The following is a 14,071-nucleotide window of genomic DNA, read 5'->3' on the forward strand; positions in this document are numbered from 1 at the left end:
ATGGCGCGTTTGGTCGCTGAGATGATCGAAAAGAAGAGCTGTCGCATATGGCTTGACCAACACCAGATGACGAGAAGTACCGAAGCTGGAGAAGTGACCAAGAGCATCTCCAATACATTCTAATCCGTGTCTCAAATCATCATTCTCGCTGCCCCAGGCGACTGGGACAGGTTTACGAACCCAGATGACATTCATCGATGGGAATGGGAGATGAGTCTCAGAAGTGGTGAGCGTAAGAGAGACACAATCTCAGACTATCTAAAGCTAACAACGACCTTCCAGATAAACAAGTTTGGTTACTTCAATACGGATTACCAGATAATGGACAGGCATTGTCCAGAGCACAATTAGCAGAGGGCTTAGAAACATACTGCCCAAGACTGGCAGAACTCTTCAAAAGCAGGGATGTACACATAAGGTCATTGACGATGGATAGCATTGACGTGGTACTTGATGAGATCGCCGAGGCTGCACAGTAAGAAACGCCGAAGGCGGGGTTCGCGGTACACAGGGTAGACATGTATGTAGCTGCACAATGACATCTGTGACTAAGGGAACCCGGCAGTTCAGTATAGTTCCACGATCGTCGCGGTGTAGCGTTGTGCCGAAAGTGTATGGAGTGGAAAGACGAATGCAGTGAGACACGCATTAGGACGGAGACGGTAGTGAAATTTGGCGGAGTGATGCTAGATTACGGTGAGCATGGCCCAGCTGAATTACATAAACAATTATCTGCTGGACGTCAAAGGACATACATGCTTCCCTCAATCACATCCAATACCACCATGTCTATGTTCGATTCCGTGACACCCGGCTCTAGCCATCTCGCCAGCCTCGATCAACCAATCACTTCTCAAGTGGGAGCAATGTGTAGGCAGTGCATAAACTTCCTACTGAGGTTCAGAAAGTTGACGTCCAACTAGCAAAAGAAAGCCATGCCATCCAGACTGCCTTCAAGGCGGGTAAAGAATATGTAGTCCCCTGGGGAAGCCAAGAAGAACAACGCATTGAAGAAGCAATGCAAGACCTCGGCTCTTACCTGAGCAATCTTGATCCCTCACTCTCCTACGAGGGCACTGATAAGAAAGTGGTATGGCGCAAGTCCTGCTGGTTTGCCAGTCAGGGCATTGGCCATCCTTTCTTGGACTCTGAGGCAGACATTGCCAAATTTGATGGCGATCTTAAAGATGGCCTTACGGGCCTTCAAGCGTTGCATGATTCGAGAACTCGAAACTCGGCACATTGTCTTAAGTCTGCCCTCGACAGCGCTTTGGTAACGACTAGCATGGCTGTTGGTATTGACCCTGATTTGGTGCAGCGATGCACGGTTCGCTATCGAGCTATCAAGTACACGCCTCATGCTGGTGCTCCAGGCGGCATTGGCCTTCATCCAGATGGCAATCTGCTGTCTGCCCTCATCACAAACGGGCCAGGACTTCGGGTCTATGATCTCGATGGAACCGTGCGCTTTCCTGGACATCAAGGTACCATCATGATGGGTGGCTCAACGCTCTACCGCTGGGCCAATAAGTTTATCCCGACTTTTCACGATGTTGATATCAGTGGGAATGAGGTCAAGGTGTCGATTGTGGCCTTCTTCAACTTCCCTGACATGGAGACGATACCGAGGACTTTGAGAGCCGAGGGAGATAATTTCTTTCATGATATTCGAAGGATCAAGGAGGACGACAAACTTCCAAGTGGGGAGTTATCGGCACTATGGGATGTTATCATCAAGAACCACCAGCTGTCTCTACCTCCAGTTCTTGCAAGCGGATGAGCTTATTTCTACCAGGGTGGTCTAGCTGAACTCTTCATAATAAACAAGTGGATGTACAGTTCATTCATGTGGAAATTATGTTAATCGATAGACCTGTGACTCAAGTCCAATGAGGTCTCGATTTACTGACAATTTTGATGCTGTTCCAAATCCTTGATCCTATTGTGCCAGTCTTGAGCTGACTGACAGACCACAATTTATGATGTAACCAATCATTTTAAGGGCGTACCACCATGAGCGAAATAAGCAGGTCTTTTCATGATTTCTAATCACGTCATATCATAAGCGAGCATTTTCAGCAAACATGTGCAGCACTTCTAATATTTATATGCTAAATTCTCTCCACTTGCCTTGGCAATCTTGCAATAATTAGAAAAGCTTCAGCGCCATGTCGCGGCCAACGAAGATAAAAGCAGTCTTCTTTGACTTCATGGGGACATGCCTTGATTGGCACAGTAGTGTCGTGCAGGCTCTACCCCCAGCTATCCCCAAAGCCGAAGCCTCCAAATTCGCTCTTGAATGGCGGCGACGTTACTTCATCGCCAACAGTGAGCGCCTTGCCCAAAAGCTTGAGCCCGAAGATATAGACGACACGCTCATTCGCGTGCTTGATAACGTGCTGGAAGACTCACCAGAGTATAAGCAGCACTTCAATGCGCCAATCAAACAACAATTGATTACTGCCTGGCATTCTCAGCCAGCTTGGCCAGAAGTTGGAAAGGCAATTCAGTCGATCCGAGAAGATCTTGGTCTGGAAGTCTTTGTTCACGCCAACGGTACAACACGCCTGCAGCTCGACCTAACTCGCTTCGCTGGGCTCAATTTCAACATGCTCTTCTCCAGCCAACTGTTGGGTACGTACAAGCCAGATCCCGAGGCGTACAACAAGGCTTTGCGACTCGTCAAGCTTAAGCCTGAAGAAGTTGTGTTGGTTGCGGCTCACGCATATGATCTGAGAGGAGCTCAAAATGTCGGAATCAAGACGATTTACATTCATCGTTGGACGGACGATGTTGATGAGGATATGGACAAGGTGAAGGGAGAGTTTGGTGCCTTTCTGGAGGGGATGGAAGAGTTGCCTGCCACAATTGAGAGAATGCAATCTTGATGAAATACTGGAGCTGTCAAACTGACAAATGTCAACTGCTTCAATTCAATTCATTTCAAGTATTGGCTTTCTCGGTTTGATCAATGCTTTGGCTGCAGGCTCCACGCCACTTCTACCTCGGTCCACAGTGGAGTTCGACAGCAGACGCATGACTTTCAATATCAGCATTAAATAAACAGAATTAATTCAAGAGTCCAGAATGGCTAAAACTGACTCGTTATCAGCAACTCTTCGGTTGCAAACTCCAATTTGAGGTCCGAGTTTGACGTGGTGGCACAAACGTAAAACTCCAAGCATCACATCAACATATTCACAAATACGACACAAATACCTCTAAAAATAGCTCCGGTGCGCTGGCGCAATGGTAGCGCGTAGTCCTCCTAAGACTAAGGCTCAGGGTTCGAGTCCCTGGTGTATCGAACCTTTTGATGGTTGGTTCATCAGGATGAGTTTGGTGAACTTTTTGACTTTTTGGCAGATTCACGAGACTCTGCGGCGTCGTCCATGATGAGAGCCTTGGATTGTGGGGCTCCCCTTGGTTGGCGTTCTCATGAGTCTCTGTTATCTATGATACAGAGTTGGAAGATGATCTACTGGCTGATATCGCAGACTCATGCTGGACTGCAGGATACACTATCAATTGAACACTCAGTTGATTCACACTAGGCACAGAATAGCTCATTCGATAGTCACTGACGGCATGGGAGACTGTCTATTTGTAAATTGGCCACCACTTCGAGTCCCATCGTCTTAGAGATCCATCTTGGCCATGGTTTCTTCAGCTTCCTGCTTCCACTCCTCACGCCATCGAGACAGAGGCGGCCGTCTCTGAACGACATCACCTGCAGCCCAAGTAATACGCTTCTTGTCCTGCTCCTCTGTAACATCGTTGTCGGGGCAGATGATGTAGAATTCGTTCTTCCCCATCTTCTCATACAGATAATCTGCCACCTGTTCCGCTGTCCAAGCACCAGCTGGCTTCAAACCACCCGGCGTTGCTCTTGTCTGTTAAGCATTGTCAGTCACTTAACCTAAGCACAGCAGCGGTTTCTTACTAGACCAGTGAAAGTCCAACCAGGGACAAGCAGATGCACGCTGGTGCTTGCGTCTTTCAGGTCCCAGCTCAAATGCTCAGCAAGAGTCTTGACTGCAGCTTTGGAGGCGTTGTATGCTGGATTTCCAGGTGGGTTGGTAATACCCTGCTTGCTACCAGTGATGACGATGCTCGTTGGCTTTGACTTGGCGGCGTCTTGGACCACGGAGAGAAATGTGTTTACACCATGAATGACGCCGAATAAATTGGTTTCAAGGGTCTTGTTTGTTAGCATTTGTCGCACCATTGCATTTTACAACGTACATCTCTGAAGTAATCATCATCTCCCCAGGTGCCCCTAAGACCTCTGCCAGCGTTCAAGACCAACAACTCAATACTGCCAAACTTGTCCAAGGCGAGCTTCTTCAGCGCCTGCCAGTCCGAGGTCGATGAGACATCAATCTTGGAGGTAACGACGTCTGAGTCATTGGGGAAGTGAGTCTTAGTCAGAGCCTCCAGAGCCTCCTCATTGTTGTCAACAAGCAATGTGCGCATGCCCTTACTGCGGCATGTTTTGGCAATGGCCAAACCGATGCCTGAGCCAGCTCCCGTGATCAATGCAGTAGAGCCTGTGCTGAAGACGTCGGTTGGAGACATTTCTGCAGTATCAGACATTGGCTTGAGGATTGAGAAACTTGGGTATCGAGGCAAGGAGATTTGTAGCTGATCAAAGGCTATGAAGCAGGTTTCATGGGATCGGCCTTTATACCATGTTCGGACTTAACGCATTGTCATCAACCCGAATGGTCATCCCCGCATCAGACCAGACTCGAGGCGGGGCATCAGCATGTCTGTTAGCACATGTTAAGGTGGGGCAGCATGGTACTCATCTGTACACATCAGAATGGTGGACATAGAAGTAGTCTAAGGCTTCTCCATCATATTTATTAATAATCTCCATCACTCCCTCTCAAGGGGGGGGCCTATTCTGATCATCACTCTATCGAGTTGTCAATTGTTGGTCATCTTGGTCGACTATGTCAGTAAATCTAGCCTTGACTTGAATTATCCTGCTTTAATGCGTTCAGAACTGCTATCATATCGCGACTTCATAAATCAAACACAACGTAAATCAATGACGTATACGCCTAGAGCATCAGAGGAGAAAAGAACAAAGTACTCGTGCTACGGCCTTTAAGCTAAAGAGTTCAAGCCCGTGCAGAACCGTCTCAATCTCCCATGTCAGGCAAAGCACAGGGACGCGAAATCGCCATTATCGGCTCCAGCGGCCAGGTTGGACAACCGACAGCCAAGGCTCTTCTCGCATCTGGCATTCACACCATTACTGCTGTCCAACGCATTGAAGCAACAAGTAAGTTTCCGCCCCAAGTCATTGTCAAATGTGGTGATCTGAAAGACGAGTCCTTCTAGGCGAACACCTTCCAAGGACACGATGCTGTCGTGCTCATGCCACCTCTCACCCACCTCGTCAGTCTGCAAGAGTCAGCAGTCCGAGCAGCAGCGAAAGCTGGAGTTCGATATATCCTACCTGCAGAGTTTGGTCCAGACCCTTTCGCGTCAAAGCTGATAGAGGATAACCAACTTCTGCAAGACAAGAAGAAGATCCGCGATCTGATTGAGGAACTCGGTGTGAGCAGCTGGATCTCAGTAGCTGTCGGCCCGTTCCTCGACATGAACATCAAAAGTGGTCTTTGGGGCATCGATGTGTAGAAACGCAAAGCTACGATTTGGACGGGAGCTATCGGCAAGGTCAACACGTCGAGTGTTGCACAGACTGGCCAGGCTACAGCTGCAGTATTGAGCCTCCCTGGACGAAACTTGTCCCGGTATGAGAACAAGGCTTTCTATGTCCCATCATTTCATCTAAGCCAGAAGGAGCTCCTACTAGCAGTTCAGAAGGCAAGAGGGACAGCGGACCAGGACTGGGAGATAGACTACCAGGATGTGAATGATGCACTGGGAGATTGCAACGACAAGATTCGGCAGAAAGATGCCACTGCCCCATTTGTCAAGTTCTTCCTTACTCATTTCCGGGAGGGGAGTGGAGGAGACTTTGAAAGCAAGGTCGATGTCAGTGAGGTTAAGAAGCTGCATGAAATCGGACTTCAGAGGGAGGCCGTCGACGATGTGCTTGAAAGGGTTCTGTCATAAGCTGCCCAAATTTCTCGGATACATCTGACCTGGCGAGTGAGGGTGAACAAAGCTCCCATGGCGAAAGGAAGGAAATATCCCCACCTAGCCATTTAGTCAGTATAAGGTGTCGTCAAAACTTTAGTCGACAGTGTATCCAGCTAGCGCGACTTCTGTCTTGCTTTGCCGACACTTTGCGCAGTTTCAATAGTCCCCAGGGCAATATATGAATGAAAAGAGGCCTTATTCATTTACAATGGCCAAAGCATGGAACTTCCTAAAATCGTGTACACAGGTCCTTCTTACCTCCAATCCCTGCCATCCATCCATCTTCTCAGCCCGAAAGACATCACGGAATTTCCTCAATATTGACACGGCCAAAGTTCTCCACGAGATTGGTCAGTATGTGTGACTCCATGTCCTCACGCTTCTTAACAACGCTCACTGGCCAGTGGCTTCGAACAGCCACTGCCATCTCCGGCTCTGGATCAGCCTCGTATCTATCCAGCGCCATTGAACTCTTCAGCAAGCCAATCTCCTGGGGGCGCATTTTGCCTCGGATGACTCTGAAAAGTGCTTGCGCCAAGTAGTGATTTCTTCGTTGGTAGTAGAGGCCTTGGGCTATCAGGATGAGAGTCGATCGTAGAAACTCAATTTCTTCTGTAGGCGTATCCTCCTTGATGGCATCTATACTATCGTAACCCATTACCATCAGAGGGACGACGATGAAGAGGTCCATTGCTTCAAAGCCATGCCGGAGGTAGTATAGTCTGACAAGTGTCTGCATGTTTCTCTTCGAGCCAGCTACGATACGCTGTGGAGAAGGCTCTCCAGTCGTTTCAGCATCATAAAGAGGCTCGAAGATCGTCAATAGTAAGTGGTGATAGTACATACTGTGACACACTCAGCAACTAACTTCATGCACATTGAAAGCCACGTTGGACTGTAAAGGTGAAAGGCAGCACATGAAGCACTTACTGTAGTTGTAGCTGGCCAGGAAGAACAATTCTCCTTGGACTTAGAGATGCGGGTAGGCTTTCGAACCATTCTTCCAGCCTTCCGCGGAACTGATAAGCCAGGTTAACTCCTACCTTGGAACCTTCTGAGTATGCTGCGTCGCAAAACTCATTCATGATGATCCGGAACCGGCTCCGAGCATGGACAACCTCCCCAAGACACATCGATGAAAGGCCGTGATTCAAAGGGTACTTGACCCATATTTCGCCATACCACGACGGATCTTCTGAAGGATCTGGAAGCGGCCATCTTGGTGGCTCCTTGATGAGCGGCGACAGCATGAAAGAGAAAGCAGAGAGACTCCTGTTGTCAGTACACGGCCACAGGTGTGAAAAGGCACTCACGTTTCCCAGTTATACATAGCCCAGGCCAGGTTTTCGGTGCCCCTCTGTATCCTCTTGCTCTCAGCAATGTCGATGGTGTCGAAGATGCGAAGCTGGTTGGCCAAAGCCACAGCATGCACCCTATAAGGTTTCCCGACTTCGTCTAGCCCACAGAGATTATGAAACACACTAAAAAGGATACCTGCCTGAATGGTAGTCATACGTGGAATAGAAGCCTCCAGCTCCCATAGTCGCTTGGCTTCGGCAATGAAGCGATAAGCAAGAGTGTTCGGGTTCCAATACTCGACACGGTTGGTGAAATTAGGGTAACAGACCTTGTAAGCATGTCAGCAGTTTTGGCTATGCCACTATGAGTGTCACCCTACGCAAGCATATGCAAGAGTTACGTTGACAAGGAGTGAAGAACAAAAGTCTTTGCGACGCGCTGCCATATCTTCTAGGAATAGATCCTTGTGAAATGCTGCTGTGAAATGGTACTCGCAACGGAAGAGTACAGTCAAGAGGTCCCGCATGAGCTTGTCGTCGTCACAGACGCTGGTCCACGCCGAGACTTTGACGTCAGACAGGAGAGGATCGAATACTTGTGCTGCATGGAAGGGCTTCAAGTAAGGGCTTCTCTGCTCTTCGGAACTCAGGCTCGCGAGATGGCCGGTTAGGTTTGTCTCTGATATCTGATGTTGAGAATAGAGAGAGGCTGTTTCATACAGCATTGAGTTCAGATAAGGATTGTTCAGCTCGAACTCTTTGGGCATCTCCGATCTGTACGGGAACTCGTATCGTAATCGCGTCTCGGGAACGACGGCCATCTGAAGTAATACATTGCCTGCTCTGGCCTGATTGACAACTGATGCGACGTCTGTTCCGGATCTGAGCCTTTGCAGGATAGCCTGGGCATCCTGATCAGGTAGGTTCTTCAGCAGCCCGACGAGTTCCTCGTAGACACTTGAGCGTTGGCTCGAGCCCTCGAAGGTCTCGTGAGAACATCGGTTCATTGCCTGTGAGCGAGTCTCGCCTGGTCGCGTAATATAGATGCAGGCGAGTTTGCGCTGAAGACAGCGACGACATGCTGGCCTGTCTCCAGAACACTCACGATGGTGGTCAGTCAGACCCCACTCAGAATACGAAGCGCCTAAGTACCTTGACCTTGTATTTGCGACATGGCTCGCAAGCAGCCAAGACAGGATTCAGCCTGCGCTGTATTACACTGCGTCTTTGAGGCGACGGTGGCAGCGGCTGTGATCCTCGTTCTGCTGGCAACAGAGTGCGCAAGGGAGCGGTTCTAGGAGCTGATGACGATGGTTGGGGGTCGGTCTGAGGCATTGTCCGCGATTGGCTAGGGTTGTACAAGATAGAAGAGAAGTGGTGATGGGCGTCGATTGAAAGAGACAGACTAAGCACTACAGGATTAAAAACAAGCAGCGTGCATATCGTGTGTTGGTGCCTGGGTCTGGCTTGGTTGGGAAGTGATGAAAGAATGAACGCATGTCAATTCAATTGCGAGACTGTCAAACAGAATTTGTCGGGCAACATCTGTCTCAGCTGCTTACATACGACGTGATGAGCCAACTGGCGCCAATCGGAGGGGGCGGAGCCAGCGTATTTGTGACGTACACGTCTCAGACTGACGATCGAGAAAAGAGACAACACGCCATATAAACATTTACCACGTCCAGAACAAATCTCATTCCATCACCTACAGTCTCATCTACTACTCAATCAGTCAATCAGTCGTAGGCTTCATTGGCCTTGACACGGTTCTCAGGCGGCACCAGACCGTGTGTCGCCCTAAGCCTCAACGTACTTCCATCTGCAGAAATACAAAAGCTTTCCTTCATGATATCCGGGCTTCCTTTGCTAAATCCCTTGGAATCAGATCCCGATCCTCGATCCGCAAGAGCGAGGGCGAGAAGGTCCGGCACAGACTCCCATGAAGATGAAGTAATGCCTGACCAGATCGACCAGATCGAGTACGCCATGACAAGGAGTGCATAGACGTAAAAGACGGCCATGGCTCCGCGCATGGTCAAGCTGTTGTCAGCAAATGCGAACCCGGTTACCCATGTCTCCATCTCTGCGCTGAAGAATCGAGCCTTGTCATCGTCTGATACAGCATATGGGCTGCCTCCAGGACCAAACACCCGGCCATCCTGCGGCATGAAACTTCTCCACCACTCACCATCGGGATCAGCCAAGGTTGTAATGGCTGTGATATTTGGAGTTGATCGGCCCAAGCCGTTAGCCGCCAACGATCCAAGGACCGCCTCCAGATGCGCCGTAGACTTCGATCCCTTGCCATCATTTGTCCATACGCCACTGTTGAGGAGCATTTCGTGTATGACGGTCCGATTCGTTCTTGAATCAACAGGATTAAGGTATTGGGCGAAGCTCGGTGCGAGATGGACGCGCTGGCCGTAACCCGGGCTTCCGATCCACGAGCCCCCAAGCGCCGTTGCAATAGGCCCTGAGAATGGCGGGTATCCTTTGCTGGCGAGCGAGACTGCATCGCCACTCAGCTCAGTGGTAATCCACCGTGCATCGATCATACATCCGTAAATATCAGCTGCCTCGCGTGACTTGTTGGACGGAACAGCGACCACGACACCAACAGAGCTGTTGGCAATGACTGGTGCCGAGTCAAACCACAGCACTTCGGGTTTCTTCAAGCCAGGCAGAGTATCTGATAGCCAGTCGCTCACGACGTCCTTTGTGACGTTAAGAGTTGTTGGTGGAAAGGCCACAAAGTCGGGGAACATGATTGTCTTTGCTTTGGCATCGGTCACGGACGTCAGCTCACATCTCGTGTTGGTGATTGGCATCGGTGCATTGAGCTTGTGGGCAAGCTTCTGGAAGTTGTTGAATCGAGTCTGCTTTCTCTTGGCCGAATCGTCCGCAGCCTGTTCCCAGTGCAGTGACGTTGTGATGCATGCTTCAGCAGGCCCGAGATGCGGCATTCTGGCGACGGTATGGTTCGGGCTGTTCAGGTTGAACCATTTCTCTCTGACATCCACTACGAGATTGACCAGCGTTGAAGAGTATCCGGCGACAAGAATCTCGCTCGGTGGCCGTCTGATGAACAAGCCATTGTCCACTTCACCTGATAGAGGCAGCTTGGAGATGAGCTGGCTGTTGATGACATCCCATTGCCAAGAAGGGCAGCGCTCATTTCCGGTAACATTACAGGCAGATCCTATCGTGTTGTCTTCCGTCAGGACTCGAGGAAACATTTCATCTCTGGTACCATTGAAGTAAACGAAACTGCCGCCCGCTCTCCAATCACCCTCCTGTGGCATCATGGCAACAGCACTGAGCGAAGAGGCGCCCAGTGCCATGATTGTGCAAACAAACACTGTAATTATGAAGCCGATCTTCTTCCAGGTCTGTGAGAACTTCCCCTTGACAATGCTGAAGAACTCCTCGGACCACAAGAAGCTGATCTCGGATATTTGCTGTCCAGCTACCAGAGCGCCGTATGGAACAGACTGACCGATCGTAAACTCGTGTCGGATCATGGAAAAGACGATGGCGTTGAGTGACAGCACGATGAACATTTCCATGAGCTTCGCAGCAAATTGGATGCCGAGCTTCTTCTCGACATCGTAATTGGGCTTGCCTTCGAGTTCCTTGCCGATGTAGTAGTTCTTGAAAATGTAGAAACTCAACGTGATAATGCCAGCGATCGCAGGGAGATGAACCAGAGCAGCTAATATTGCAGTGAGACGGTCTTTGACGATGGGTACCTGCCGGTTCTTCTTCTTTCGGATCGATGCTTCGAGGGCCTGCATGCGCCATTTCTTCAAGATTGTCTTCAGTCTCCAACTCGATGGGTTTGTCTTCCCGGACTGTCCCTCCAGACTGTCGGAGGAGAATACAGCAGCATTTTTGTTTCCGCTGGCTGATGCCCTACCGAAATCAGCATCATCGTGTTGTGTTAGGTGGCGCAATTCATGTTCTTCCGATTCAACAGGCTCGTACTGAGGCTGCGATTTTGGTATCGATCTCTCGGCCATGATTCCTCAATCGCAACAGAATAGACGACGTATGGTTGCGAGACCGAGAAGTGGGCAGGCTGTATGTTTATTAATGTAGTCTGTCTACCCCATCTCCATGCATGTTATCACAGTGGGGGCTATAAGTCACAGGTGGACAGGGAGTAGAGGCTTCAAACTGGGCAAAATTGATCGTTTGAGGCTTGGCCGTGGCTAGGAGCGAGATCCCAGCAACTTTTCGCGACCCGCTGAACATGGCAGTAAACGACTCCAACATGCCATCGTCAAAGACATCACAGATAAGTAGACAGAAGCAGGTCTCAGCCCGAATCCTAAGCGTAAGATAGCCACAGCTGGCCGAGTCAAGATATTACAGTGCTCGAAGCAGTAACACACCGACTACTCGGAGCCTAATGGAAAACCAACAATGTGGGCAAAATTCACGACTCCATGTTTCATAACACAGCCTCAAACAGGGATCTTTCGTTGTGGACCACCATTTCAGCCCTGCCAAATGGTGGCAGGACTCGGAGTTTTGAGGCTTTTAAGTCAGCTCCGATGTCCCATTTGAAGAAGAATTGCATCGGTTAGTTCTACCCTTGCTAAACCAATCCACATTTGTCAATTTGCCCAAATTCCTGTTGCTGGACAAATTGCTAAGCGTAAGCGCTAAAGGAAACGCCCAGGAACATGATCCTGCCAGACGAAATTTGGCAAGGATTGTCTTTGGTCAGGCGCTTAATAATTTATCTCATGTTGCAACACGGCCAGGGACGGCATCCAAATCAAAATGATGATGCTACCCCAAAGATACCTATGCTGTGGATGGTCTACCAACTCAAACTGTTATTTGCCTTGTTGTATACCTATCTATATACTAACGGCCATGCAGAGCTTGGGAATGAATCTTTTTAATGACGACTCTATAGCTTGACAAGATGCACAGAAACTAAGGCGAAGCTCCTTCCAAGTTCTTGAATACTATGCCATCTCCTATGCTTCACTCAGTATTTGCGCACCAATATCTTGCCTACTCAAGCCAACAGTAAGATGGCAGTTCCGCTTAGCGATACATGTGACAGCATTGACGCTATTCAAAGCGTTTTGTAGATACAGCCGTCACTGCTTCACAAACCTCAGGTCGGAACAAAGATGAGGCGCACTGGCGTTTATTGACTGCTTCAATCTGGCAAAAGCAGTCAGTCAATGATTGTGAACATTCGCGTAGACAGAACCACTAAACAAGCTTGAGGCTCTTTGTTCAAATAACATAAACTTGGTGGCTGTCCAACTGTCCAGTCCGCGTGTTCAATAGTTCCTTGAATGTTCCCCCTGCCCAGCCTCAATACTGGTGTCTGAACACTCACAGTCCCTGGTTGGGTAATGCTTACCAACAATAGTATTTGTTCACTTATGAATAATGGCAGTGCCTCCGCTCGAGATAGTATATACCTGTCTCTTTTTCATTCTCTTGTTCTTAATCAACTGCCGATTCACGCCCGACACCAACTAATCGTCACAAGTCGCTTCTAAATACTGTCAACATGTCTCCGAAAGCACAAAAGCACGCAAAGTGTCTGTCCTCCCCCAACAAGAGTAACATGTTTCCACAATTTCAGAAACTGGACCCCGTGATCCAGCGCCTCATCTGGGAATATACACTCCCTAGCTCTCGAGTGCATCATGTCGAATACATACAGTCCGTCCCTGCACTTGTCAACCCCCAAGGTCGATATCTCAACATTAAGTGTCCTCTTGTACCTGTTGCATGTTCGGTAACCAGGCAATCACGCTATGTTGCGAATTTGTGCATGACGCGGTTCCCCCTGAACACAGCGTTCAATCTTGATAGGCATGGTATAATACCATATGGCTACTGCAGTCCATTTGATACCCTCTACGTCGAGAAGGTATTCCAAAGCCAGAAAGTTTGGAAACTTGGAAATAATCCATTTTGGGCCTTGGCATATGGTCTTCAAGCAAATGACATGATGCACGCTGCATTGACAGAATTTCCAGCTTATCGAGACTTGTTTGCAGGCTTCACACCCAGTCAGAACATCACACTTGTCAAGATAAAGGAGGTCGAAGGCTTCGATGAACACCGGCATTGTAGCAGAGTCCTACCAGCCGATCCAAACTACAGTTACGGAATTGAGTTCGAAGAACCATACCATGCCACGGCATTTGAAAGAGATCTGAAAGCATGGAGATATGAGCAGGCTTCAAAGGCCAAGAAGAAAGGTAAGAGAATGCCAGAAATAAAGATTGCTGAAGTGGCTCTTGCCTGCGAGTGTGCTGATGTGAGGGAAAGGATGGAGGAGAAGGTCAGAGAGTTGAACAGGATATCGTTATCAAAGGAACTGGAGCAAGATCGCCTAGAATGAACGATACAATGATATTTGGTACCCCGAACAGTTGAGTGCACAGTATGAGGCTAGAATGATTTGAATTACTTCTTGTACTATAAGGACGAGTATATGAACTGCTAGTTAGGTATGAGGAATACCAGAGTTAGTCTAAGCCAAACAGGACCGCTGACACATCATTCCTCATATACCATTTCTATGCGTTACTTCACAACAACAATGATGGAATATCACGAGATGTTAAGGACCAGATCAATCGGTATCGAGAGGCGAAATATATCGA

The 14,071-nt window shown here is 48.9% G+C and overlaps 7 protein-coding genes and 1 non-coding gene across 8 annotated transcripts; 5 read left to right on the plus strand and 3 right to left on the minus strand.

Annotated features, from left to right (window-relative positions):
- Positions 1 to 791: 791 nt before the first annotated feature.
- On the plus strand, positions 792 to 1,780 carry FPRO_15243 (uncharacterized protein; the record flags this gene model as incomplete). The annotated part of the gene is made up of 2 exons (XM_031220457.1): positions 792 to 870; positions 924 to 1,780. The coding sequence occupies 2 exons, from the start codon at positions 792 to 794 to the stop codon at positions 1,778 to 1,780; spliced, it is 936 nt and encodes a 311-aa protein (XP_031086115.1).
- Positions 1,781 to 2,168: 388 nt separating this feature from the next.
- Positions 2,169 to 2,888, plus strand: FPRO_15242 (putative hydrolase (HAD superfamily); the record flags this gene model as incomplete). The annotated part of the gene is made up of 1 exon (XM_031220460.1): positions 2,169 to 2,888. The coding sequence occupies one exon, from the start codon at positions 2,169 to 2,171 to the stop codon at positions 2,886 to 2,888; it is 720 nt and encodes a 239-aa protein (XP_031086116.1).
- A 347-nt stretch (positions 2,889 to 3,235) lies between these two features.
- On the plus strand, positions 3,236 to 3,307 carry tRNA. Its single transcript has one exon. It is a non-coding gene; the product is annotated as a tRNA-Arg (tRNA).
- Positions 3,308 to 3,638: 331 nt separating this feature from the next.
- FPRO_15241 (uncharacterized protein) lies at positions 3,639 to 4,578 on the minus strand (the record flags this gene model as incomplete). The annotated part of the gene is made up of 3 exons (XM_031220461.1): positions 3,639 to 3,893; positions 3,944 to 4,201; positions 4,246 to 4,578. The coding sequence occupies 3 exons, from the start codon at positions 4,576 to 4,578 to the stop codon at positions 3,639 to 3,641; spliced, it is 846 nt and encodes a 281-aa protein (XP_031086117.1).
- Positions 4,579 to 5,160: 582 nt separating this feature from the next.
- On the plus strand, positions 5,161 to 6,093 carry FPRO_15240 (uncharacterized protein; the record flags this gene model as incomplete). The annotated part of the gene is made up of 3 exons (XM_031220462.1): positions 5,161 to 5,293; positions 5,369 to 5,648; positions 5,706 to 6,093. The coding sequence occupies 3 exons, from the start codon at positions 5,161 to 5,163 to the stop codon at positions 6,091 to 6,093; spliced, it is 801 nt and encodes a 266-aa protein (XP_031086118.1).
- A 328-nt stretch (positions 6,094 to 6,421) lies between these two features.
- Positions 6,422 to 8,425, minus strand: FPRO_15239 (uncharacterized protein; the record flags this gene model as incomplete). The annotated part of the gene is made up of 4 exons (XM_031220463.1): positions 6,422 to 6,965; positions 7,051 to 7,389; positions 7,434 to 7,747; positions 7,799 to 8,425. 4 exons carry the CDS (start codon positions 8,423 to 8,425, stop codon positions 6,422 to 6,424), a joined length of 1,824 nt encoding a protein of 607 aa, XP_031086119.1.
- Positions 8,426 to 9,157: 732 nt separating this feature from the next.
- Positions 9,158 to 11,440, minus strand: FPRO_15238 (uncharacterized protein; the record flags this gene model as incomplete). Its single annotated transcript, XM_031220464.1, has 1 exon — positions 9,158 to 11,440. The coding sequence occupies one exon, from the start codon at positions 11,438 to 11,440 to the stop codon at positions 9,158 to 9,160; it is 2,283 nt and encodes a 760-aa protein (XP_031086120.1).
- A 1,523-nt stretch (positions 11,441 to 12,963) lies between these two features.
- Positions 12,964 to 13,806, plus strand: FPRO_15237 (uncharacterized protein; the record flags this gene model as incomplete). Its single annotated transcript, XM_031220465.1, has 1 exon — positions 12,964 to 13,806. One exon carries the CDS (start codon positions 12,964 to 12,966, stop codon positions 13,804 to 13,806), a length of 843 nt encoding a protein of 280 aa, XP_031086121.1.
- Between the last annotated feature and the right edge of the window lie 265 nt (positions 13,807 to 14,071).

This window comes from Fusarium proliferatum (genome assembly GCF_900067095.1).
Source record: "Fusarium proliferatum ET1 genome assembly, contig: FPRO_scaffold009, whole genome shotgun sequence".
NCBI classification, from domain to species: Eukaryota; Fungi; Ascomycota; class Sordariomycetes; order Hypocreales; family Nectriaceae; genus Fusarium; species Fusarium proliferatum.